The following is a 27,532-nucleotide window of genomic DNA, read 5'->3' on the forward strand; positions in this document are numbered from 1 at the left end:
TTCATCTGCCCCAAAGAAATTTGCTTGGAAAAAAAACACATTCTTTCCACATACTGGGCTCTGTGTTCGACCACAGAGCCAAGTGAATCATGTTTCCAAAATAACAGCATGATGCCAGAAATGCTGACCCCAACTCAAAGATGACTGTTGCCAGTGAGTTTCTTCAGGAACATATCCCACTCTCGTTGACACTGAAATAACTTTATTGAGGCTGGTGTCCTGTCACTATGTCAACCTTATTTACATGTGTGAAGTCCTTGACACTATTCCAGCTTCCTCAGAGCCAGCTCTCACAGTGTCAGAATGACTTACACTCCTCTTTTTTGCCAGCTAGTGCTTTTTCATTGGGAAAGATTACCAGCCCCAATCAGGGAACTCATATTCTATGAGGTCTACCTTGTCTGACCTCAATCACTACATTCTAGAAACATTTGTTTCTTTATTTGTTCCTTTAGCTTCCCCTTTATCTTTCACTGTCAGCATCCCCTATACCTTGCAGTGTTAACCGTTTTGTTGTCATGAACAAATAACTGCGGATGCCAGAGATCTGAAACCCACAAAAACAGAAATTGCTGGAGAAACTCAGCAGGCCTGGCAGCTCAGTGGAGAGAAAACAGAGTTAATGTTTCGAGTCCTATGACCCTCCAGAACATTTTGCCAATCTCTCCTCTTTTCTACCCTATCAAAGACCTTCATTTTTTAACTATCTTCCTGTTTGTTCTTTTCTCATGTCTACTATTGCTTGAAGCCTGCCACATCAGTAAATATTCCCAGTTTTGATAAGAGGTCAACATCATGAAAAACTTCATGTTCTTTCTCTCCATAAATGCTGCTAGGCCTACAGCACGTTCTTGAGATTTTATCGGATTTGTCCCTCAAGCCTATTTCACCAGTTATGGTTGATCTGTCACACCACTACCAAAAACCAATATTTCCCCAGAATCTTCAAGACCTTTGACAAAAAAATCTCAGAAAAAGTAACAATTGTTGTTGCTATAAAAAACACTCTGCAAATGACAATTGATTTTGTGTTTTTTTTATGGCAACAAATTGGCTAAGAATGTAAAAACAACACTAAATAAGTGCAATTAATTTCCATCCTTTTCAAGTTACAAATCCACCACTAAAGAAAATAATTCACAATAATTTGTCTGAGTTACCATGCAGATACAAAACAATGGTATATATTTTAAATCAGGTCATAACAAAGTTAGCTTATCATCCAGCTGTAAAAATAATTCAAGGAACTTTTTCTATACGCATAAATAATTCAAATTCATTTTAAAAATTGTCTGCAGAACATTATCAATTCATTGAGACTGCAAACTGAATGCACATATACCAGGTATATCCCTCTAGTATGCCAGAAACAAATATGGACGATATGATTTTTGCTTCTAAAATGCTCTTAGTCAATGTGAAAATAACATTCACAAGTGCTCCTGAGATGCTGTTTGGCCTGCTGTGTTCATCCAGCTTGTTATCTTGGATTCTCCAGCATCTGCAGTTCCCATTATCTCTGATCACGATATTAAATTGCCTTTTGGGATTGGCATCCTTGCCCTATTTTTCTGTATTTCAAATACTTTTGTCAAAATATTTGCAGAATCCTGGAGAAAAATCTAGCCCTGTGTGCAGTATTTTATCACAACTGAGCACAATTATGTGTATGTTGTACAATCACATTTCCAGCATGGGTTTCAAGATTGCAAGCAGGAGTAGCAGCAGTAGCCCACTTTTCCCTCAACAGTACTGTATTGGTGTTAAATATTAAGTAACTTCTGTGTTAATGTGTTCTTAAACTCAGACTCCATGGGCTACGTTTTAAGAACTGAACTGGGAACCGTAGGAACGTCACCCAGGTTTGAAATTTAGAAGATATGTTCATGTTATCAATTAACACTCACATTCTAGGGCTGTGGAGCAAAGATTAAATCAGGCCACTCCTTTTCACCCAAAGGGGCACAAGTTTGGAACTCTCTACCGCAAATGAAAATTGATGAAAAATCAATTATTACTTTTTCTGAGATTGATGGTTTTTAGTCAAAGGTCATAAGGGTTATGGCAAAAAGCTGGGCTTCTGTAGTGATATGACAGATTAACCATAAACTGATAAAACAGGTTTAAGGGATTAAATGGTCTACTAATAAATACATCCTACAAAATCATAAGAGGAAATTCATTAGAAGAGAGAAAAAGGTCATGTGTGACATTTTATTTATATGTCAAATAGCATATTGAATTTCTGAACACATCGATGTCTTGAGCTTGGATTTCAACTTCAATTATTACATGAACTTGTCAGGATTTCCAGAGAGGAACTTCATTTTATTTCTTCCCACCATCAGCACTAAAACAGATGAGTGTAGAGGGACTGATATGTACCTGGAAGGTATATGTATTAATATCCAAGATTATGTTATTTACAGACAGAAAGAACATGTACGCATACTTTGGCAGTTTCAGTACAATAAGACAGGTGACAGCCATTCTCTAATTTGTCTAGATGATGCTTTCAGCAAACAGTCATCCTATCTTGTTTAAAATGTAAACAACGCTAGGCAGTTAACTGGCAGTCACCATTACCTAGTGCATTCTTTAAGGCAACACCTCTACCAATCATTTGTCAACAAATCCGTACTTACCTCATTTGGTCAAATTTGTTTGCCCTTTACATTGCTGAACATTGTCCTGATGAGTTCCAGGTAAAAAGCTTCGACAAATTGTGTCCTTCTTCTGCAATACTTAAGTACTATTTTACCAAACCACCATTTATATAAACATATATGAATGTTCATCAGGTGTTATGTCACTTTTTTGTAAGAGCATAGCAGCAGGCTTGTGAAAGGCAGAAAAAACACAAACAGCAGCGTGAGCGTTGGCAGCACAGACTTAGCCTCAAAATGGTAGAATTTGAAATGTAGTGAGATTTTTGGGGGTATAGTGGTGTGGTCAAAGCTGAATATACTACTGATTACTCCAATTTAGAGATACATTTTCCATATTTATTCCACAAATCTATATCTTCTCAAAAAATATAAAGGAGAAATGTTTAACTTCTCATAAAAGGTTGGGATCTGTGCTCCTGAGGGAGCTTTTCAATACCTATCATGTTCACAGTATAAATAAGAATTCTTCATTCAACTTCTTTCAATTCCCTCATTCATTCCCTTTATGATGTCAATATGTACACTCTAATATATTCTTCTTTGATTCTAACAAAGGAAAGCAAACAATCAATACTTGGAGAGAAAGCTTTCCCATCAATTTATAACCACCTTCATCAGGTGTCTTAAACGATCCCAAAATATATCACAGAACGAATAATGTATTAAAACCTTATCTCTGCACGTGTTTCCTGTCAAAGGTTGCATTAAAATTTCCTCGGTACACACTTCTAACATAAAATGTTGACACAAACATGTCACACTATAATTATACCCTCATGCACCAATGATAGCATCTTATAAGAGACTGGGCTTAATTGGATGATCCCTGCATAAAGTGTGATGGTGGGCACCTTCAGTGCTAATGTACCCATTACAGCTGCCCCCACCAGCGAGAAAACCTGCCAGATCAGGTACCTTTCAGCTGCATAAGAGCTAGTTGGGGGCTTTGCCGCATATCAAGATCCTCAACACTGATGTCTTGACCCACCCGAATCTTCTGGGATCTGACCATCATCACTAGAGGCCCAGCCTTTGATGCTACAAATAGGCTGCAAAGGCAAGTAAGTGTCAATTTTTTTTAGCGTTTTGGAAGGATAGTGTAAACAGGAGAGTATGGTTAGAGCAAGGACAAGGAGATATTTTAGAATGGCTACCCTATGCTGCCATTCGTACACCAACTGCCACCATAATGGTGGAAAATGGAAGCTACCTGCATCTTCTCCCACTTCCTCCTGCTCCTCCTCCTCCACCCCCCCCCCCACCCCGAACCTGGCAGACAGTCTTTCGCTATCGGGAAGGCAGCCGCATTATTAAAGATGGGCATAAGCTACTTAAGCAACAATGCGTATTTCTCCATACATATTAGCATATTCAGCCGATTTTTGAACAAATCAAATGAATGATCAATCCATTACTTTTAAAAGGTAGTCAAAGATCAACTGCCCTCTGGTGTCAGAATCAAACACCTCCGAGATGGAATGAATTTTAACTTCAGTTGCCTCCCTACCAAAACTGAAGTGACCACCAACAGGCATACATGAGCTACAGTTAGCAGATGACTGCAGTTTCAATACCCATTCTGCATCAGATATTCCAGTCGCTTTCCAAATGAACTAGTTTCTAAAAAATGCTGCTGTGTACCAACAACAGTCTTGGAATGGCGTAAACAGGTTGCAGGGCAGCTTCTGCCTCTGAGAGGACAGGAAGTGCCATTGTTGACATTGGAATGTTCTGATTGGCTAGAGGCACTAGTCAGCCCAGAAATGCCAAAATTTAGCACTGTGCACTGCCACGATTGCAAGCATATCCATGTAACAAAACACTAGTATCTAGAATGAGGTAAGTCCTGTTCTTTTAGGGCAGGAATGAATGGGACACTCTAAGGAGCAGGTGGAGGAATGAGGTGGATTTCCAAGGTCAAGTGAAGATGAATAAAAGAGGGGAGGGTATGGCATTTAGAAAGGGGTCTCCTGGGTGATATTACTCTCTCAACCAATATTATTTAAACCAGATTGACTATTCATTGTATTTTACTGTTTCTTGTGGCACCATGCATTGTGTGAAAAGGCTGTTATAGACCAAACAACATGGAAATAGACCCTTCAGTCCAACTAGACCACTTGTATTCACCTGTAAATTGGCAATGAGAACATTTCAGACTAATTAATTGTATGTGATACTTTGATGCGTTCTTGAAAGGAAAAATGCAGTATTATATAAATATTAAGTATTTTTTTCTTTATATAGATTTAATTGATCAATTTGATGATACCAGGATTAGACAATGATACTGATTATAGAGTAGGTACGTAACTAGCAGGTATTATTCTGGTGTCCCAGGTGCCACAATTGAAACTCAGTTTTGTCCAATGTCTTTTTGCAATGAAAGAGTTAAAGTGCTTTCAATCTCAATTGTGAATTGTTGCATCCAAATAAAGCAAAACAAAAATGTATATCTTCAACTCTGGGTTCAACTTATGGACGTAAAACTTCTGCTTCCCTTTCAAACTGTGCATTCACCTGACCTATTCATTTTCCCTCCTTCTTCACTCATATAGAAATTGTTGCTGCACACTGTCATTGCAAAAAGCAAAGTACGACAGCAATGACCACATATGCTCCACTTTACAGCTAATTAATGTTAGCACAGATCTTGTTTTTGTAAAATGATGAAAAGTACATGAGAAAATATCCATGGCTTTTACATACTACTTATAGGCCATTGAGTGAAACATTCAAGCCAGCACCACCATGTTGTCTGTAGGGCTGATACGGCCATAGGAATTTGACATTCCATATTTCGGGTCAAGTTTCCAATCATCTGGGCAGTTATGTGCTACATACCTACACAGATCACATTGGAGAGTTAAAACTCAAACAATAATACTAGAACCGCTCAGCAAATCTGGCAGCAAAGCATCTATGAAAAGAGAAAAAGAATTAATATTTCAGATCAGATGTTGCCAAACGTAATGAGCGATGGCTGCATTTTCTGATTTTATTTCAGATTTCTAGAATCAGCAATTCTTTTAAAAGTTGAAACTTTGCTTTTTTGTACTTAACTGTTCAATGTGAAGTTAAGATTCATGAAGAGTTGCAAAGATTGTCGAGAAAGCATACAAGATACTTGCCTTGATTATAAGAGCTGGGAAGTGATGCTGGAACTTCATATATTACAAATTGGACCACAGTTGCAGCACTGCAAGTTTGTCTGGTCACTGCAGAATGCCAATTCTGATCCATGCCAGTCATTGAGATAGATGCCACAACACCTTTTATTTAAAACAAACCTGTTCAGATGTTATGACAATATGGCAGGTGGGACTTGAACTGGATGTTCTGGCCCTGGGGGTAGGAATGCTAAAACTGTGTCACAACAAATTATTTTCAATCATCTTGTTCTGACATGTTGTTGCACACTTTTGGACCAGGTGGGCCTTGAAATAAGACATCCTAGCCCAGAGGTTGGTACACTGCCATTGTTCAACAAGAGCAGCCTGAAAGGATGGTGAATGTAAGTTCAGTCACAGCCTTCCAATGGAAATTGGATAAAAAGAAGTAAAAAAAGTTTCAAGAGAATGAAGCAAGAGCAGAGAAGTTATTTTCATAAAATATATCTTCACGCACATACCTTTTTACTCCCCCTTTGGGGAATGGAGATTTCGTTCCCAAGTTGGTTTTTAACCCATTAATCTGTAGCTTGAAAAAAGACAAAATACTGTGGATGCTGGAAATTTGAAACAAATACCAAAAATGATAGAGAAACTCAACACCCCCATTCTGTCTGTAGGAATCACACTGACCTCGCAGTTGCTCAATATTTCAATAAGCCACATAACTCTTATGCAACCATTTCTGTCCTGGGCCTGCTACAATGTTCTATCAAAGCGCAAGGCAATCTCGATGAACGACGCTTCATTTTCCTTTGCTTAGGCCTCGAGGTCTCAATATTGAATTCAATAACTTCAGAAACTGACCCCTTTATGTCCGTTATAGATGGGAAATGTCAGCACTAGAGATGGTGCGGGGGAGATTTACCATGATGCTGCCTGGGCTGGAAATTTTCAGTTATGAGAGATTGGACACACCAGGGCTGCTTTCCTTAAAACAGAGGAAATGGAAAGGGCACGTGCATGTGATGAATAAAAATATAGATAGGGCAGACAGAAAGAAACCTTCTTGCTGGAGGGATCAATGACTGACAGCATAGATTTAAGACAATGGACAGAAGGTTTTGAGAAGATGTAAGGAAAAACTTTTTCACTCAGAATCTAGAATTCATGGCATGTAAAGGTGGAAGAGGCAGAAACCCTCATAACATTAAGGAAGTATTCAGATGTACAGAGATAATAGGAACTGCAGATGCTAGAGAATCCAAGATGACAAAGTGTGGAGAGATAATGGGAACTGCAGATGCTGGAGATTCCAAGATAATAAAATGTGAGGCTGGATGAACACAGCAGGCCAAGCAGCATCTCAGGAGCACAAAAGCTACAATCCGACCCCACCACCCAAGACATTTTTCCATCCCCTCCCCTGTCTGCTTTCCGGAGAGACCACTCTCTCCGTGACTCCCTTGTTCGCTCCACACTGCCCTCCAACCCCACCATACCCGGCACCTTCCCCTGCAACCGCAGGTAATGCTACACTTGTCCCCACACCTCCTCCCTCACCCCCATCCCAGGCCCCAAGATGACATTCCACATTAAGCAGAGGTTCACCTGCACATCTGCCAATGTGGTATACTGCATCCACTGTACCCGGTGCGGCTTCCTCTACATTGGGGAAACCAAGCAGAGGCTTGGGGACCGCTTTGCAGAACACCTCCGCTCAGTTCGTAACAAACAACTGCACCTCCCAGTCGCAAACCATTTCCACTCCCCCTCCCATTCTCTTGATGACATGTCCATCATGGGCCTCCTGCACTGCCACAATGATGCCACCCGAAGGTTGCAGGAACAGCAACTCATATTCCGCCTGGGAACCCTGCAGCCATATGGTATCAATGTGGACTTCACCAGTTTCAAAATCTCCCCTTCCCCCACTGCATCCCTAAACCAGCCCAGTTCATCCCCTCCCCCCACTGCACCACACAACCAGCCCAGCTCTTCCCCCCCACCCACTGCATCCCAAAACCAGTCCAACCTGTCTCTGCCTCCCTAACCGGTTCTTCCTCTCACCCATCCCTTCCTCCCACCCCAAGCCGCACCCCCAGCTACCTACTAACCTCATCCCACCTCCTTGACCTGTCCGTCTTCCCTGGACTGACCTATCCCCTCCCTACCTCCCCACCCACACCCTCTCCACCTATCTTCTTTACTCTCCATCTTCGGTCCGCCTCCCCCTCTCTCCCTATTTATTCCAGTTCCCTCCCCCCATCCCCCTCTCTGATGAAGGGTCTAGGCCCGAAACGTCAGCTTTTGTGCTCCTGAGATGCTGCTTGGCCTGCTGTGTTCATCCAGCCTCACATTTTATTATCATGACAAAGTGTGGAGCTGGATGAACACAGCAGGCCAAGCAGCATTTTAGCAGCAGGAAAGCTTACGTTTCAGCCCTACACCCTTCATCAGAAATGGGGGAGGGGAAGGGGGGTTCTGAAATAAATAGAGAAGGGGAGGCAGATCGAAGATGGATAGGTGGAGAGAAGGCAGACAAGTCAAAGAGGCGGGGATGGAGCCAAAACCAGCCCAGCTTATCCCCGCCTCCCTAACCTGTTCTTCCTCTCACCTATCCCCTCATTCCACCCCCTTGACCTGTCCATCCTCCCCGGATTGACCCATCCCCTCCCTACCTCCCCACCTACACTCACCTCTACTGGCTCCATCCCCGCTTCTTTAACTTGTCTGTTTCCTCTGCACCTATCTTCTCTATCCATCTTCTATCAGCCTCCCCCTTGTCCCTATTTATTTCAGAACCCCCTTCCCCAATTCTAATGAAGGGTCTACGCCTGAAAGGTCAGCTTTCCTGCTCCTCTGATGATGTTTAGATGTATAGTTGGCATACAAGGCAAGTGCTGGAAAATGGGATTAGATTACTTAAGGTGGTTGTTTTTGACCGGTGTAGACGTGAAAGACCAGAGGGCCTTTTTTTCTGTGCTAATAGATCTTTATGACTCTGTGGACCTAATTCCTCCCAGAGCTCTTTCTCAATGGATCAGCTCTTCTCCCAATATACAGGAGAAACAAGCCTCCCTCCCTTCTGTGGAACCCGCCAATCAGAGGCGCCAAAGTGAACGGCCAATCAGAGCGCCTGAAACGGAGGTCCCGACGCGGGGAATCAAACGCAGAAACATCATCGATGTTGGAGGAAAAAAATATCCGATCTCTGAAACTTCAATGTTGTACTGTTGACGCCCGTTTTAGTATTTTGTTTTGGCCCCTGTGGCGGGAAGAAGAAATGTGTTTCGAAAGAATGTGTTCAGTTCAGCGCTTTGTTGCGGAGGCCTGCCCAGACATGATGAATGGAGTGTGATTGCGAACAGGATCCGGAGATTTCTCCCTTGCCCCGGGCTGTCGAACCGCCCGTCATGCGGGTCAAGGTGAAGCGCTGGAACGCCATCGCTACCTGGTTCTGGGTGGCTAACGACGAGAATTGTGGTATTTGCCGCACGGCGTTTAACGGCTGCTGCCCGGACTGTGAGTAAGGGGATGGGAAAGGAAAAGAGGGAGGGAAAGTACGGAAGAGAGAGAGAATGGGGACCGGAGGGAAAGAGAAAGGGAGAAAGAATACGGGAGACATGGGTAGGAGTGGGAGAGTATGGGGTAGAGGGTGGACCAAGCCTCCAAAATGGGTGACTGGAGATGCCCCGACCCCCCAGATCCTCCAATGCCCCAAACCCCCCAGATCCTCCAATGCCCCAAACCCCATCCCTCAAATCCTATTTACATTTTTGGGAAGATAAAGTTTAAATGATGTGGATATAGTTAAACACAAGCTAACCTAAATTCATTTCCAACATTAAGCCGGTGAGTGACGTTTCTGGTGGGAAAGCTCTTGGAGAAGGTAGAGGGACAGGATGCATGCACACTTGGAAGAAAATGGACTAGTTAGCAACAAACAGCATGGTTTTGTACACGGAAGGTTATATCTCACCAACCTGACCGAATTTTTTGAAGGGATGACACAGATAATTGAACAAAAAGCTGTGAATGTAGTTTATATGGACTTTGGTAAGGCATTTAATAAAGTCCCTCATGGCAGATTGGTACAAAAACTAAAATTATATGGGATTCAGGGTGGGCTGCTAGATGGAAATAAAACTGGCTTGATCATAGAAGACAGAGGGTAATGGTGGAAGGGTGTTTTTCAGAATGGAGACCAGTAACTCGTGTTCCACAGGGATCAGTCTTAGGTCCTCTGTTGTTTGTTGTGTATATATAAACGAGCTGGAGGAAAATGTGTGTGGTTTGATTAATAAATTTGCAGATGACACAAAGATTAGTGCAATTGTTGATAGTTGTTAAACGTACAACAGGATATAGATAGATTGGCAACTTGGGCGCAGAAATGGCAGATGGTGTTGCCATCTCTGACAAAGAAGGCATATGGCATGCTTGCGTTCCTCAGCTGAGGCATAGAGTACAAGAGTTGGCACAACATGTTGCAGCTATATAAAACCTTTGTTAGGCCGCATTTGGAGTATTGTGTGCTGTTTTGGTTGCCACATTTACAAAAGGATGTGGAAGCTTTGGAGAAATTGCAGAGGAGGTTCACCAGGATGTTGCCCAGTCTGGAGCGCATTGGCTATGAGGAAAGGTCAAAAAGACTAGGATTGTTTTCACTGGAAAGACTGCAGCTGAGAAGACAAGAGGTCTATAAAATTACAAGAGGCATAGATAGGGTGGATAGTCAAAAAGGCTTTTTCCTGAGTTGAACTTTCAATTACTAGGGGGCACGGGTTCAAGGTGAGAGAGCAGGAGTTTAAGGGAGATATGTGAGGAAAGTTTTTTTTTCATGCAGAGAGTGGTAGGAGTGTGAAATGCAGTCAGAGGAGATGGTGGAAGCAGGCACATTGGCAACATTTAAGAGGCATCTGGATGGCTACATGAATGGGGGGGGAATAGAGAGATATGGACCAAATAAGGGCAGAAGGTTTGTTTTTTGGTTTAGTCAGGGCATGATGATTGGCACAGCCTTGGAGGAGTGAATGGCCTGTTCCTGTGCTGTATTTCACATTTGTTCTTTTCCTCTTAAAGTTCATTCTGTTGCTACATGAAGTAGGAACCACTCTGAAGGTGCTTTCTGGTCAATAATTTCTTCTTTCCGCTATAATAATTATTTCAAATGGGATGGAACTGTAATCTGGCTTAGAAATGGCCGTTTACAAAATGTAAAAGAAGTAAGTTTCATTAGACTGACTTGCCCTTTAATCATTTCTCATGCATATTGAAGTGGTACTGTGCATCAAACTGTATTCCTTTTACTGAGTGTATTAGCTGCTGCACCATAATCTTTGCAAACTCCATTTCTCTGAAGAACCAGAACAGCAAGAACATAGGGATACCCTTATGCTGACATGAAATTGTGATGGTGTTTTCCTTCACTGTTGGAACACACTTTCTAAAGATATCTAGGTGTATCCACATCCCATGGGTTGCAATTGATACAACTACAGCAACAAGAGGAAGTTTTGAGGCTCTTCAGAGACTATGAAAAAAGATGTAACATTGAGTCACGAAGAGCTATTAGATCAGATGGCAAAAAACCTTGGTCAAAAAGATAGATTTTAAGGGGCATCCTAGAGAGGGAGAGAGACTGATGTTTCTGGAGGGCATTTCAGACCTTGGGACCTGGACAGCTAAAGACAAGGGTGGCGTAATTAAAATTGGGGCTGCTTGAGGCCATAATTAAAGCAACGCAATTATTTTATAGGGCTGGTAGAGTGCAAGTTATGGAGTGAGTTGAAAGCAAGGTCGAAAATTTAAGTCTGAGTACCACTATAAATCTAAGCACTGGTGTGGGAACTAAACTACATTTAATGTGAGTTAGCAAACTATTAGCTGATTGTGAATGAACATGTTAATTTAAAGGAACCTAATAAAATTCTGTACATAAAATTTATACACATACCTTGGTCTATGTTCACTTAACAGAAATTAATTTGCAAAATATTGTATAGGCTTGCTGTGGACATTTGTTTCAACTCAGCAAAGAAATTTGGACTTGAGGTGCTACAGTATACTGGGAGTCCTGCTTTTGCTTGACACTTGAATACTTGTTTTAAAAATGCATTTACGTGGTAACTGATTAATGTGTTCAATCATTTCACCTTTACTAAAAGTTGCAAGATTGTAGTTTGATACAAACTTGGGTGCAAAAACTGTTATTAGCTGAAGTGCAATGGTTGCTAAAATAGAATATCAAATAGCTGTAATTTCTTTTTCATGATTCATGCGAGGTTTCTGATCAATGGTAGAAATTTAAAATCCTGAAAATCAAATTATAACCTCAATTATATGAAAGCCAGTTTCAAGTTAGATCAATGGAATACAGGGAGAACTAACCATTTGGATACAGAACTAGCTCGAAGGTAGGAGACAGAGGGTGGTGGTGGTTGAAGATTGCTTTTCAGACTGGAGGCCTGTGACCAGCGGTGTGCCACAAGAACTGGTGTTGGTTCACTAATTTTTGCCATTTATATAAATGATTTGGATTTGAGTGTAGGAGGTATGATTGATAAGTTTGCAGATGACACCAAAATTAGAAGTATAGTGGACAGCGAAGGTTACCTCTGAGTACAACAGGATCTTAATCAGATGGGGCAAAGAGTGGCAGATGGAGTTCAATTTAAATGAATGTGAGGTGTTGCATTTTGCACAGAAAAATCAGGGTAGACAGTGGTAAGGTCCTGGGGTGTGTTTCTGAACAAGGAGACCTTAACAGTGTAGGTTCATAGTTCCTTGAAAGTTGAGTTGCAGGTAGTCAGGATAGTGAAGAAGGTGCTTAGTATGCTTGCCTTTATTGGTCAGTGCATTAAGTATAGGAATTGGGAGGTCACATTCTGGCTGTACAAGACGTTGGTGAGGCCACTTTTGGAATATGGTGTGCAATTCTGGTCTCCCTGCTGCATGAAGGATGTTGTGAAACTTGAAAGGGTTCAGAAAATATTTACAAGAACGTTGCCAGGCTTGGAGAGTTCGACCTCTAGGGAGAGGCTGAATAGGCTGCGGCTATATTCCCTGGAGTGTCAGAAGCAGCAGAATGGCCTTATGGAGGTTTATAAAATCATGAGGGACATGGATAGGGTAAATATACGGTCTTTTCCTCAGGGTAGGGGAGTCCAAAAATGGAAGAGATAGGTTTAAGGTGAGAGGGGACAGATATAAAAGGGACCTCGGGCAATTTTTTCATGCAGAGGGTGGTGCATGAATAGAATGAGCTGCTAGAGGATGTTGTGGAAGCTGGTACAATTACAACATTTAAAAGGTATCTGGATGAATGTTGAATAGGAAGGGTTTAGAGGGATTTGAATCAAATGCTGGCAAATGGAATTAGATTTATTTTGGATATGTGGATGAGTTGGACCAAAGGATTTGTTTCCATGCTGTATAGCTGTAATTCTGTATGACTCTATTCTGCTTAAAGCTGAAATTGAATTCAGATAGAAACTAAAACAAATCTTAATTTTAGAGTGAAAAACTCTTTTTTAATAGACTTTTTCAGGCTGAAGTTGCCAACTCAGTTTATTGCATCTTTTGATTCAAATGTTGCTTTCCTGATGTGCACAAATGCTTTGATTTTTCATGAACCGGTAGCGTAAGGGAAGTGTGGAAAAACAGTATGGAGACAAACCTTTCGATCCAACTCATCCATGCTGACCAGGTATCCAAAATAAATCTAGTTCTATTTGCCAGCCGGGAAACTTTGCACAGAACTGACTACAGAAATGTTTGTGTTTCAGGTAAAGTTCCAGGAGATGACTGCCCATTGGTGTGGGGTCAGTGCTCTCATTGTTTCCATATGCATTGTATCCTGAAGTGGCTGAACTCCCAACAAGTGCAGCAGCATTGTCCTATGTGTCGACAAGAGTGGAAATTCAAGGAGTGATAAGCAACTGGACAATTTGAGCCTCTGGACTCCACACTCAGTTAGATTTTGTCCATTTTCTTCGTGTTGCAATAATAATGCAACAATAAAAAAAATTAAACAAACTATTAAAGAAATTCATGCCAATGAAATATTTTACATTTTGTAAGTATGTATCTACATACAACAGTTGAGCTGCTAAATGAGTAGCCAGATGTTACACATAAAATAACTACTATCTGACTTATTGAGCTACCAGTAGAATTAAACTTTGTTATAAACCTTGCATTGTATTGTTTATTTCCCAAGTTAAAACATCCGTCCAACCTTTAGGGATCCATTTCTCTAATTTTGAAGCTGTGTAGTTCTCTTTTGTATCTATTAAAATGTTATCTGGGTCTCTGCACTAACAATCCAGCAATTAAAATCACCAGGCCATTGCCTCTCCTGTTGATTATGGGTATAGTGTATAGCTATCAATTGCTTTAGTTCTAAGCATTTGCTTGTATCCATCGAATTTCAGGCTAAAAGATGTAATGTCCATATCTATCATTAAGTAGGAATGCTTTGAATTTAGTGACTTGCCCTGACTTTTTAGCATTTTTGCATCCTATGTTGTTCCATGTACTGTTTGAACCCCATTCAGACATTTGAGTGTTAGCTGGAAATTTGTATCTAAATTCTAAGCCATTCTCAGCTGCTTCAAAAATGACCTTCCCTCAACATTAAGCTCAGAAGTGAGGATATTCAGCACCGTCTACGACTCCTGAGAGACTGAAGCAGTCTATGTTCAAATGCAGCAAAATCTGAGGAAGGGTCACCATACCCGAAATGTTAACTCTGTTTTCACCTCCACAGTCGCTGCCAGACTTGCTGAGCTTTTCCAGTAACTGTTTTTGTTCCTGATTTACAGCATCCACAGTTTGTTCAGTTTTTATGCAGCAAATTCTGGTTGGTATACAGGTTTGAACTGACTTGATAAGTAATGTTTGTGCATATAAGAGTAACAGGCAATGACAATCTCCAACAAGAGTGAAAATTATGGATCAGAATTATTTTGTTTAAATTGGGAAACTGCATACAAAAGAAGTTTTTTGATTTAGCATCTTTTCAAGAACATGGTCTTTTAGATCAACATAAACACGAAAAAAGTCAGTGTGAAATTGAGTCCCAATTAGACTTGTACTACAATTCGTACTGTACTGAAATACACTTAGTTTTACTTTTCTCACCAGTTTTCATGCCACCTCACATGCAAACTATATTTTAGTGTCTTTATAATTTTGAATTTTTTTTATTACATACTTCTGGGATAGTGATTAAAGCAGTTAATTTTTTTATGGACATATAAATGCTTAATCAAAACAATATTTTCTCAATTTACAATCTTTTCCAAACATATGCAACTTTCAGCTAGTGTAATTTTTGAAAGTCATTTTCCATAGCTGTGAAGTTATCACATTTAACAATCCAGTGGGATTAGGAAATCAATATTTTGTTTATGCTGAATTTGCCATTAATTTTGCTTATGTCGTTCTGCTCAAGGTTCAGCTATTCTGATTTTTGAGATATGGCAATTCCACAGATCAATTAGTATTTGTGGTGAATTGCTTATTAAGGAAATCATCAGGTTTGTGTGTTGATTGTGCTTAAAAAAAATCTGGTTGGGTTTTCGTGTGAGTCAGCTTGCGTTTTGCCACGTATGTTCTCTGTAGCTGCATTAGTTATGAAAGTTGTTTCCTGTCTGATGGCTGGGTTTAGGGAATCTCTTTGCAGCTGGAGACAAACTTTGAATGAATGATCCAGTTGTCATTGGGTTATACAGCACAGAAACAGGCTTTTGGTCAAACTTGTCCATGCTGACCTAGTACCTGTCCAAATGTCTCTTAAATGTTGTAATTGTACTCATCCCTATCACATCCCCGGCAGCTCATTCTACATGTGCACCACCCTCGTTGAGTTTTTAAAAGATGCCCCTCAGATCCCTTTTAAATTTTTTTTTTCTAACCTAAACTTGTGCCATCTATTTTTGGACTCCCCTACCCTAGGGAAAAGACCATGACTATTTATCTACGGCCTTCATCATTTTATAAACCTCTATAAGATCACTCCTCAGCTTCCAACAGTCCAAGGAAGAAAGTCCCAGCTTATCCTGTCTCTCCTTGTATCCCAGACCTCCCAGTCTCAGTAACATCCTGCAATTTCTTTTGCACCTTTCTAGTTTAATAACATCCTTCCTATAGCAGGGCAACCAGAATTGCAGACAGCACTCCATATGTGGCCTTACCAATGTCTCGTACAGCTGTTAACATGATGTTCCAACTCATGCGATCAATGCTCTGACTGATGAAGTTAGTATGTCAAATGCCTTCTTCACTGCCCTGTCTACCTGTGATGCCACTTTGGAGGAATTATATACCTGTAACCCTAGGAGACCCTATTCAACAACACTGCCCAGACCCCCCCCCCCAACATTAAGTACAATTCCTGCCCCAGCTTTTCTTGCCAAAATTAAATTCCCTCAGCCATTACTCATTTCACCTACCCAGTTGATCAAGATCCCATTGAATTCTTGGATAATGTTCTTTACTGTTCTTTGTACCACCAATTTTGGTGTAGTCTTCAAACTTACTGACCTTGCCTCCTGTATTCTCATTCAAATTGTCTATGTAAACGATGAACAACAGTGGACACAGCACTGACCTTAACGGCACACTGTTGGTCACAGCCCTGAAGACATCACAAAGAATAAGAAAATGGCAGAGATGTTGATCAAATATTTTGTTTTTCTTTGGGTTGGATGAATCAAGGGGTATCATTGGAAGTCTATCCTTACATTCCTAAAACGGATTTGATATGGTGCCACTCAAAAGAACACATGGAATTGAAGGAGTAATTAACAAAAAGCAGAGAAGAAAGATAAACATTAATTTGGCAGGCTGGAAGTGCTACAGGAATCAGTGCTGGGGACTCTGCTCTCAATAGTTATGTTAATGACTTGGCCAAAAGTACTGAGAGTAATATATCTAATATTTTTGATGATGCAAAATCAGGTGGGCATGTAAGCTGCCATAAAAAGGTTCCAAAGATAGGTTAGTCGGTGGTAAATGAAATAGCAAATGGAGTGTAACATGGGGACATTCTTAGTTATTCAGTTTGGTACTAAGGTTAGGGGTGGTGCTTTCAGGTGTAGATTGTTTTCTAATGGTATGAGAAATAATACTTATAATTCTACAAGTGCTGCAGTGTCACTCCTTCATAAATACGTGCTAGATTTTTTTAAAGAATCTATTTTTTGTTTGTCATGACCCCATCTGTCTTTTCTAATATTTGTTACATTGGAAATAATGTACATGTGAGTTGTACACCCTGGTTTAGCCACTGTGTGTCTGAGATGATTCTGATTATATGCAGCACCTCACCTATTTATTGCCATCCTCTCAGATTTCTGTAAAGGGACCAGGCGTTCATGCAATATCTTCATGCTAAAGTTAGAAACATTTTGTCAGCATAATGAACAGTCAGCATTATTCCTTCACCATTACCAACAAAGTCTGGACCTTTTGTCATCATTTTACACAGGGGCGCATGCAGTGGTATTGCACAGAGGCTCTGAGAAACTTATGTTGCTGAGCTCGAAACAGTAGAACCCTGTAGTACAAAAGCAAGATCAACTACATTCAATAAATGCAGACATACAGGTGTGCAAAGTGGAGAAAATTACAGGTTTTTTTTGTTCTTGTACAATTGAGTCAGCATAATGAATGTCAGCAGCGAAGGAAAAGACCTCGACCCATCAAGTCCAGAGTGGTCAAAAACAACCACCGAACTACTTTAATCTCATTTTCCAGCATTTGGCCCATAACTTTGTATGTTTTAGAATAGCAAATGTATACATAAATACTTAAGTGTTATATGGGTTTTTGCCTCCACCCTTACAGGTGATGAGTTCCAGACTTCCACCTCTCTGTGGGTGTAAAGATTTTTCCTCACAGCCCCTCTAAACACCCTGCCCCTTACTTTCATCTCTGGTCATTGATTCACGAGAAGAATTTTTTTTTAGAACCAACACTTTTAGTTGGTGCCACAAAGCAGTTAAAGACTCCTGAGTGGGGCATGTTAAAGGGAATTAACACCTACTTTTGGCATTATACCAGCTGAATATCATTGGAAAAGCAATTTTAAAAAGTGTGCAAACCAAAAAGACTGAAAAAATTGTCAGCAGTGGTGGCCCAGAAAAATCATGAAATTTAAATAGTTGGAATCACAGGAAAAATTACAAATTAGATCTGAAATCAATGTAAAAATACTGGTTTCATAGCACACTTCAGAAAAAAAGTCATTCCAGTACACACATCAGTCTCAGTGACACCAATATGCCTGTGTCCAAATTGTTATCTGATTATCATTGCAAGATAAACCCAATCGTGCCAATAGCCCCAAATTGTTTTTTCCTTCATTCATTCACAGGATGGCCAGCATTTATTGTCCATCCCTAATTGCCTAGAGGGCAGTTAAGAGTCAACCACATTGCTGTGGATCTGGGGTCACATATCGGCCTGATCACGTAAGGAAGGCGGTTTTCTTCCCTAAAGGATGTTAGTGAACCAAATGGTTTTTCCTGACAATCAATAATGGATTCACGGTCATCATTAGATTCCTAATTCCAGATATTTATTGAATTCAAATTCCACCTTCTGCCATAGCAGGATTCAAACCTGGGTCCCCAGAACATTTTCTGGGTCTCTGGATTAACAGTTCAGCAATAATGCCACCAGGCCAATGAAAGATATAGCAAAGGCCCAAATGGTGTAAAGTTAATGCTGCTGCAGAGCAACAGAATACTGAATGTAAGACTACTTTAAGAGCCTGGAGAGTTGATAGAGGATTGGCTAACAAATAGATTACAGAGATTTTGGATAAGGAGGACATTTTCAGACATCTCAGTACTGGGGTCACAATTTACAATACATACGAATGACTTAAACGAAGGAAGTGCATGTACTATCACCAAATTTGCATAGATGGTTATTGAAAATCTCATAGGAGACAAAGAGAAATTCAGGAAAGAAAGAGCTGGAGTTGGAATGCCATGACAGTGAGATGGAAATTGGAAGCAATGTAGTATATAACAATAAAAGCAAAAGGAGAAGCAGCACCAAAATGGTCATAATTATAAAAGAAGAGGGTGGCAGAGAGAGGCATGAGTCAGAGTGTGTTTGACATGTTCATTGAAAAGTCATGCATATCTTAATCCTTTATTAGGTCACTTTTTATCTAAAGGAACTGAATGAAATGAAAAAGATTTCTGAAACTGGAAAGAAACATAGTTGGAGGTGAATGGACATTTGTTGGACTGGGTGCTGGTCAAAGAAAAGGTGAGAGTTTAGAAAATATGCATATGACAAAAATGATTTTTAATGTAGTTTATCTTGTGGAAATTGAACAAGTACATAGTTAAAATTAGCTACAATGCTTATTTACAAAGGTCAGTCTCTCAGGTTCAAGTTTAACCTGCTCCTTTGAGCAGGTGGAAATTATTCTCACCCAAGTTTCTTCTTTAATAACATACATGTCATGATCCAATGATATAGTGGTAGCCTGACTGCTATTTTAATAAGATGCCCCAATCAGGAAAGCCTTTATCTTTCCAGCCTAATGATAAGAGGAATTCGAACCACAGGAACCCTGAATAGATCGATCTTTTTACATTTTTGTGAGCTATGGAGGTGGGAGTTGCTATTCTTGCCTCATAAGGAATGTGGCCATTGTGCACCGGCACTAAGTGTGCACCTAGTTTCCAACACTTCCCATCTGCTTGCAAACAATTTTTAATACGTATTACTAAACACACGCTTTTACATACAACTTCTTATGTACATATTTCAATATAGTGAGAGACAAATAGAAATTTAGAGTTCACTGCCAACAAAGATGGCTATTTGGTTTCTGAAAAATGGCCTAACTGTGACATTTTGTTTGAATGTAAAGGAGACAAATCAGTTTATTTAAGTCATTTGAATAACACAAATTGGATACTGAGATACAAAAATATTTAGCACTGTTTTTAGTGATGTCCATTATTAAATTTATATATTTAAATAATCTCAAGATGTTAAATATTTGCTCTTTTGGAAACAATCGGACAAATGATTTATAATGGTACATCTTAGATTCCATTCATTCAATTCTCATACTTCAACAAATATTTATAGTATTGTTCACAATATCACTGTTTCAAGCAAATCTAACATGTCACTTGAAAAACATCTCAAGTATTTAAATAATATAACGACTGTTTCGTATGAAAAAAATGGACTCATGCAGAGTCTTTCGTGCATGCAAGCATGCAGCTGTCAATAAAAAGCAAACACTTTAAAAAGATATCATACGTATATAAATACACAAAGTTCCAATTAATAGTGAAACAACAGATGGCAGCATAAGTATTTGGCAATAAGTTATATTATTAAGACAGATACTAAGGTGGTTGTCACTTATTTTGTTATCCAAAAATCTAAATTACATAACTCCATTGCTACTGCATTGTATTGACAGCTGTCAACTTGTTTATCGTTGCAACTGTATCCAATTTACAACTTATATTTCTATAAATTTTCCTTAAACATGGAGAAGTATCTTAAAGGACTTTACAAAATACATAAAATAGCAATGATATGTGTGTTTTTTTTAATTACTATTTCGGATGATGTGGGTGCCACTGATTAGGGCAATATTTCCTGCTGCTCCTTCATTATCCTTGAGAAGGTGATTGTGAGCTGCCTTCTCAGAGTCCATTTGCTAAGTGCAATAAAAGATCCTACATAATATTTTTACAAATATATCTTTCTGTAGCTTTAATCATTATAGAAATTCATTGGAAATAATCTCTCCACCACAACTGCTTGTCTTTTTATAAATATTCAATCATTTTGACATTACTGCTTTTATTCAAAGGAATTGTTTCTCAGTCAGTACTCGTGGAATTATGCACCCCACGAATGAAGAAATGCTTTTATTTTTGTTTTATACCCAATAAGAGTATTTGTCTTTTTATTTTTCTCACCCTGAAGCTACTTGATGTCCAACCAGTAGGAGAGATGGAATGGCAGAGGCTGCACAGAGGAAGCGCATCCTAAAATATACAAATAGACTATTGACTTTTATATTTAATAAAAAAATGTATTTCCGGAGGTATGAATGAAAATTTAACAAAATCCTTTATATGAAAACACCAAAAATAATTTCTTTTTCCATCCACATGTTAAGAATGAGAGGGCAGTTCACCCGCTTGTTAGTAAACTCTTCACGTTTTCTTACACACAGTCCTTAAACAAATGCACTAGAGTCGGTCTTTTTCAATCCAGACAATTTTCTTTTGTTCATCCTTTATTGCAGCTTTGACTAAGTTGACGAGTGAATCAAGATCACTCCAACCATTGGCAATACTGTTGTATAGGCACGGCAATGTATCCAAGCAAGTCTCTTCCCTTCGATAACACTGTAACAGCAAATCCTTTGTCACTCCATATTTCTGCACGATCTTCCTAAACAAAATCAAGAATACATCAATGTGTCATTTGCCACAACAGCACAGAATCATGAAAGGTGAAGATATCACATAAAAATTTTGAACTTCAGTCACAACAATGGGTTGATGTAAATCGAAGTAGTTGTTTTCGACAGTGTAAACTGAATAGTACTGATCTGGATCAGGTGTCCAGTTTGGAGAACAATCATTATATTAATTTGATGTTTTTTAATATGAAAACAACCCCAAGACATTGGGAAACTGATAGAGATAAATGTCAAGCCATGGGTGAGGGATTAGGATTAATGTTGACTAGATTTATAGTGGTGGAGAAAGAGAGTATACATTATATATATTAGAAGGATGGATGTTCTAGATGAATGGGGCTTAGTACAGGATAGCAAATGAGCAGTTGGAGTTTATGGAGGGGACAAACCTATTCAGCCCCTTGCAAGTGCTTCCCCCCATTGTAGATGTCAGTGCCAAGCAGGGTCAGTTCACTTACTGTAACATCAAAATGTGGCTGTGTGTGCAGACCCTGTGAACACAAAGGACTGTCACAACATCTTGGCAACACTAGTGAAGACCTGCACACCAAGAACCATGTACATTCCTAAATGATGTGTTCCCATGTAATGATGACGTTTGGCATCTACCTGATAATGTGACATTACTGAAGCGGGGGTCAGTTACCTCAGTTGGCTGATGACTGACTTGTGAAACAGAGTGATGCCAACAGCATGAGTTCAATTCCTGCACTGAATGAGATTATCATGAAAGACTTTCCTTCTCAACCTCTCCCCTCTCCTGAAGCTTGATGACCCTCGGGTTAAACCAACACCAGTCATCTCTGTCTATTGAGAGAAAAGCCTTACGTTCCAGTAGGACTTTGGCGACTTTAACTTTTCCTGAAGTCAGTCTACCCACAAAAGACCCCTGTAAAAAAAATCTAGTCTGATCACTTATCACCCATTGCTCAGCAAACTTGTGCAAGCAGTCACAAGTTGTATCTCTTATTATTCTCTATTTTGGAAGGGGATGAAAAGAGTAGAGGACTTCTAATAGGTATGACACTAAAACTTAAGCAATCAAAGTCATGCTTTGAAGCAGTAGCAAGATTGCAATTCTTTCATATGAGCAGGGTTGTAGATTGGCCATATGGATCCTATCTCTAATGTCCTATCATTTCAAATCTGTCCCAGAACCATCTTTTTAAACAAGATTTCAGTTATTCTTGAAACCGTCCAACCATCATCAATTTACTTGGCTGACTACTGTTATAATTTTCAATAAGTTAGAGAGTAACTGAATTAAATATCAAAACATTTAATGAATGTCATGAACCTACAATGCCATTAACCTACAATGCCATTGAAACATTCCAACTGATGCCTCCCCATCAACAAGAGGTTATTCTGTGCTGCAAATCTATGCACTGCCAAAACATTTAACCTGCAACATCAATTTGCTAAAATCAAAAGACTTCAACACAAACTGCATGTTTGTAAATAAGCTTGCCTGTACAAATGAGCTCTTTTATTTACAGCATCCCTGTTAAGCAATTTAAAGCAGATGATGAATAGGAAACTTTAGAGATCTAGTTACCTGCAAACAAAAGGAAAGGTTGCCAGTAATCAAGAAGAAATAATAATAAAAGATCATATCTGTTCTCTGCTCACATCTGCACTCCGTGCCATTTGAAAAACAAGAAAATGGGTGTGCACAAACTTGCAGTGTTTGATGTGCATATAGACACAGGAAGTGACACTTGCTCACACTGTACTATTTTCATATCTTGTAGTTGTGAAGCCACAGTTGAGAATGGTAAAAGGAAGTAATCTCGCTTTGTAAGTATGCAATTGTCAGCAATATTTAAGTAGTACACTCTGGTTGGCACAATTTGCATTAGGCAATAACTTCTGACAGTTCCACTGAAAAGGTAAGATCCAAACCAGTTCCAAGGAAGAGACATATGGGAGTCAAAATGTCTCAACTTTGTTTTCTGTCCACACAGACCTTCATGACTAAGTTCAGTCAAGGGTGCTCTGTTGCATCTGCCCAATGATTGGCTTCCTAACATGAACCAAAACATACTCTTAGTTTCACTGTCTCACTGACTGAGGACGAACGGTCAGTCCTTAGCAAGGGGCTCACCTTTGTCCCCCTACAACCACACATCAACGAATACCAGTCACGGTCGGACATAGAGCAGTTTTTCCGCCGTCTTCGCCTCCATGCCTACTTCTTCAACCGGGAACCCAACCCTCCTTCCACTGACCCCTTCACCCGCTTCCAACACAAGTCCTCCTCCTGGACACCACCCCCAGGCCTCCTACCCTCCCTCGACCTCTTCATCTCCAACTGCCCTGGTCGACCCATCGTCTCAGCCTGCTCCTGCCCCACCGAACTCATCTCCACCTATCTGGACTCCATTTTCTCCCCTTTGGTCCAGGAACTCCCCACCTACGTCTGTGACACCACCCACGCCCTCCACCTCCTCCAGGACTTCCAATTCCCTGGCCCCCAACACCTCATATTCACCATGGACGTCCAGTCCCTGTACACCTGCATTCCGCATGGAGATGGCCTCAAGGCCCTCCGCTTCTTCCTGTCCCGCAGGCCCGACCAGGCCCCCTCCACCGACACTCTCATCCGCCTAGCTGAACTCGTCCTCACACTCAACAACTTCTCTTTTGACTCCTCCCACTTCCTACAGACTAAGGGGGTGGCCATGGGCACCCGCATGGGCCCCAGCTATGCCTGCCTCTTTGTAGGTTACATGGAACAGTCCCTCTTCCGCACCTACACAGGCCCCAAACCCCACCTCTTCCTCCGGTACATTGATGACTGTATCGGCGCCGCCTCTTGCTCCCCAGAGGAGCTCGAACAGTTCATCCACTTCACCAACACCTTCCACCCCAACCTTCAGTTCACCTGGGCCATCTCCAGCACATCCCTCACCTTCCTGGACCTCTCAGTCTCCATCTCAGGCAACCAGCTTGTAACTGATGTCCATTTCAAGCCCACCGACTCCCACAGCTACCTAGAATACACCTCCTCCCACCCACCCTCCTGCAAAAATTCCATCCCCTATTCCCAATTCCTCCGCCTCCGCCGCATCTGCTCCCACGATAAGACATTCCACTCCCGCACATCCCAGATGTCCAAGTTCTTTAAGGACCGCAACTTTCCCCCCACGGTGATCGAGAACGCCCTTGACCGCGTCTCCCGCATTTCCCGCGACACATCCCTCACACCCCGCCCCCGCCACAACCGCCCCAAGAGGATCCCCCTCGTTCTCACACACCACCCTACCAACCTCCGGATACAACGCATTATCCTCCGACACTTCCGCCATTTACAATCCGACCCCACCACCCAAGACATTTTTCCATCCCCTCCCCTGTCTGCTTTCCGGAGAGACCACTCTCTCCGTGACTCCCTTGTTCGCTCCACACTGCCCTCCAACCCCACCACACCCGGCACCTTCCCCTGCAACCGCAGGAAATGCTACACTTGTCCCCACACCTCCTCCCTCACCCCCATCCCAGGCCCCAAGATGACATTCCACATTAAGCAGAGGTTCACCTGCACATCTGCCAATGTGGTATACTGCATCCACTGTACCCGGTGCGGCTTCCTCTACATTGGGGAAACCAAGCGGAGGCTTGGGGACCGCTTTGCAGAACACCTCCGCTCAGTTCGCAACAAACAACTGCACCTCCCAGTCGCAAACCATTTCCACTCCCCCTCCCATTCTCTTGATGACATGTCCATCATGGGCCTCCTGCACTGCCACAATGATGCCACCCGAAGGTTGCAGGAACAGCAACTCATATTCCGCCTGGGAACCCTGCAGCCATATGGTATCAATGTGGACTTCACCAGTTTCAAAATCTCCCCTTCCCCCACTGCATCCCTAAACCAGCCCAGTTCATCCCCTCCCCCAACTGCACCACACAACCAGCCCAGCTCTTCCCCCCCACCCACTGCATCCCAAAACCAGTCCAACCTGTCTCTGCCTCCCTAACCGGTTCTTCCTCTCACCCATCCCTTCCTCCCACCCCAAGCCGCACCCCCAGCTACCTACTAACCTCATCCCACCTCCTTGACCTGTCCGTCTTCCCTGGACTGACCTATCCCCTCCCTACCTCTCCACCTACACTCTCTCCACCTATCTTCTTTACTCTCCATCTTCGGTCTGCCTCCCCCTCTCTCCCTATTTATTCCAGTTCCCTCCCCCCATCCCCCTCTCTGATGAATGGTCTAGGCCCGAAACGTCAGCTTTTGTGCTCCTGAGATGCTGCTTGGCCTGCTGTGTTCATCCAGCCTCACATTTTATTAACATACTCTTAGTTCAAGTGTTTTCAAAATTTCTACAAACCTTTTGGGATAGGTTTCCTGGCATGATAGCACATAAAAAAAATTGAGTTCATTCTGACCATGTTTAATTGATTCATAAATTATTGTTTATCTTAAAGGTGAGTTATTTTTCTTAAAGGTATAAAATTTGGTACATTGCTGTTGGATGAGGCATTAAAAGAGATATCTAATTATTTGTGAAAATGTTCAGTGGGTATGAATATAAGCATTTTTAGGTACAGTACTTGCCGATTTCATATGATAGGAAAGCTGTGGTCTCTCATTTACAGTACTAAAACTGACTTTCATGAATTGGTGTTCGTAAGAGCAGCTGATGCTGGAGTCAAAGATGTGGAGCTGGAGGAACACAGCGGGCCAGGCAGTATCACAGGAGCAGGGAAGTTGACATTTCAGGTCAGGACCCTTCTTCAGAAATGGGGTTGGGGGAAGGGAGCTCAGAAATAAATACGGAGAGGAGGGGTAGGGATGGGGAAGGTAGATGGGATGGTGATAGGTGAGTGCAGGTAGGCAGTGGTGGGGATTGGTCAGTGAGGTGGGAGGGGTGGATAGGTGGCACCCCATCACTTGAACCATTTCAACTCCCCCTTCCCAACTCCTCGGATGACATGTCCATACTGGGCCTCCTGCATTGCCATGATGATGCCACCTGAAAGATGCAGGAATGGCATCTTGTATTTCGCTTGGGAACTCTGCAGCCCAATGGTATCAATGTGGACTTCACAAGCTTCAAAATCTCCCCTCCCTTGACCACATCCCAAAACCAGCCCATCTAGTCCCCGCCTCCCTAACCATTCCTCCCACCTCAAGCCCCACACCCATCTCCTACCCACTAACCTCATCCCGCCTCCTTGACCTGTCTGTCCTCCCTGGATTAACCGATCCCCTCCCTAACTTCCCACCTACATTCACCTTACTGGCTCTAACCTCGCCTCTCTGACCTGTCTGTCTCCTCTCATCCTATCTTCTCCTTTATCCATCTTCTATACACCTCCCCCTCTCTCCCTATTTATTTCAGAATCCCCTTCCCCTCCCCCATTTCTGAAGAAGGGTCTCGACCTGAAATGGCAACTTCCCTGCTCCTCTGATGCTGCTTGGCCTGCTGTGTTCATCCAGCTTCACACCATGTTATCACATGTTACATTCAAATATCCTATTTGCATTGAGTCAAATGTAAATCCATAGATTATTGTGAAAACTGTCCTACAATATAAATATACATACATTGTTACATACAGTGTCATGGCCCATAACTAGAATCTCCAGTTACAGTACTTTTGTTAAAGAACAGCAATTTGAAACAGATATGGTTTTGAAATCATTCCTTTAAAATTTGGGACAGTTAGATCCTCAATCAGTTTAATCAGTTAGATCCTTTTTCTTCTAACAGCATATGAGACAAAAAACTTATGTGCGACCTGTTATAAAGTCAGAGACTCACTCCTGAAGCCTTTCCTGGTAAATTCATTATTTGTTTGTCAGAGTTCAAGCCACTTTGCATTTCTGAGTAAAAGTTGCCTGTTCTGCTCACCTGTCCCTAAAGGTGCAATGAGAATTTTTTTATACTGAAAACAAAATATGCTGGTGATCACAGCAGGTCAGGCAGCATCCCTGGAGAGAAAGCAAGCTAATGTTTCGATGACTTTTCATCAGAGCTGAAGTGAAGTATCAGGCAATGCGACCCTTTGCAAGAACCTCCCCAGTTACATTGAGAGCATCTTGAAACCCACTGTACAAGGAACCCCCAGCATCTGTCACAACCCTACAGATTTCTTACAGAAACTCAGCACCCATAGACCAGTTGAACAAAGAACATTCCTTGTCACAATGGACATATCAACACTCTATACCAGCATCCCCCATGATGAAGGCATCACTGCAACAGCCTCAGTGCTCAATACCATCAACTGCCAATTTCCAGACGCCA

The 27,532-nt window shown here is 41.4% G+C and overlaps 2 protein-coding genes across 5 annotated transcripts in view; one reads left to right on the forward strand and one right to left on the reverse strand.

The window, feature by feature from the left end:
- The first annotated feature begins 8,918 nt into the window (after positions 1–8,918).
- anapc11 (APC11 anaphase promoting complex subunit 11 homolog (yeast)) lies at positions 8,919–13,980 on the forward strand. The gene is made up of 2 exons (XM_048555322.1): positions 8,919–9,304; positions 13,570–13,980. Exons 1-2 carry the CDS (start codon positions 9,130–9,132, stop codon positions 13,713–13,715), a joined length of 321 nt encoding a protein of 106 aa, XP_048411279.1. The 5' UTR covers positions 8,919–9,129; the 3' UTR covers positions 13,716–13,980.
- Positions 13,981–19,760: 5,780 nt separating this feature from the next.
- The window catches only part of card14 (caspase recruitment domain family, member 14), a 100,442-nt gene continuing 92,670 nt past the window's right edge, over positions 19,761–27,532 (reverse strand). For all 4 annotated transcript variants that reach the window (XM_059653550.1, XM_048555098.2, XM_048555099.2 and 1 more), the window contains exon 21: positions 19,761–21,241. In XM_059653550.1, the coding sequence (XP_059509533.1) occupies positions 21,037–21,241 (205 nt within the window). In that variant the 3' untranslated portion in view covers positions 19,761–21,036. The remainder of the gene's footprint in view (positions 21,242–27,532) is intronic.

This window comes from Stegostoma tigrinum, chromosome 22 (genome assembly GCF_030684315.1).
Source record: "Stegostoma tigrinum isolate sSteTig4 chromosome 22, sSteTig4.hap1, whole genome shotgun sequence".
NCBI lineage: Eukaryota > Metazoa > Chordata > Chondrichthyes > Orectolobiformes > Stegostomatidae > Stegostoma > Stegostoma tigrinum.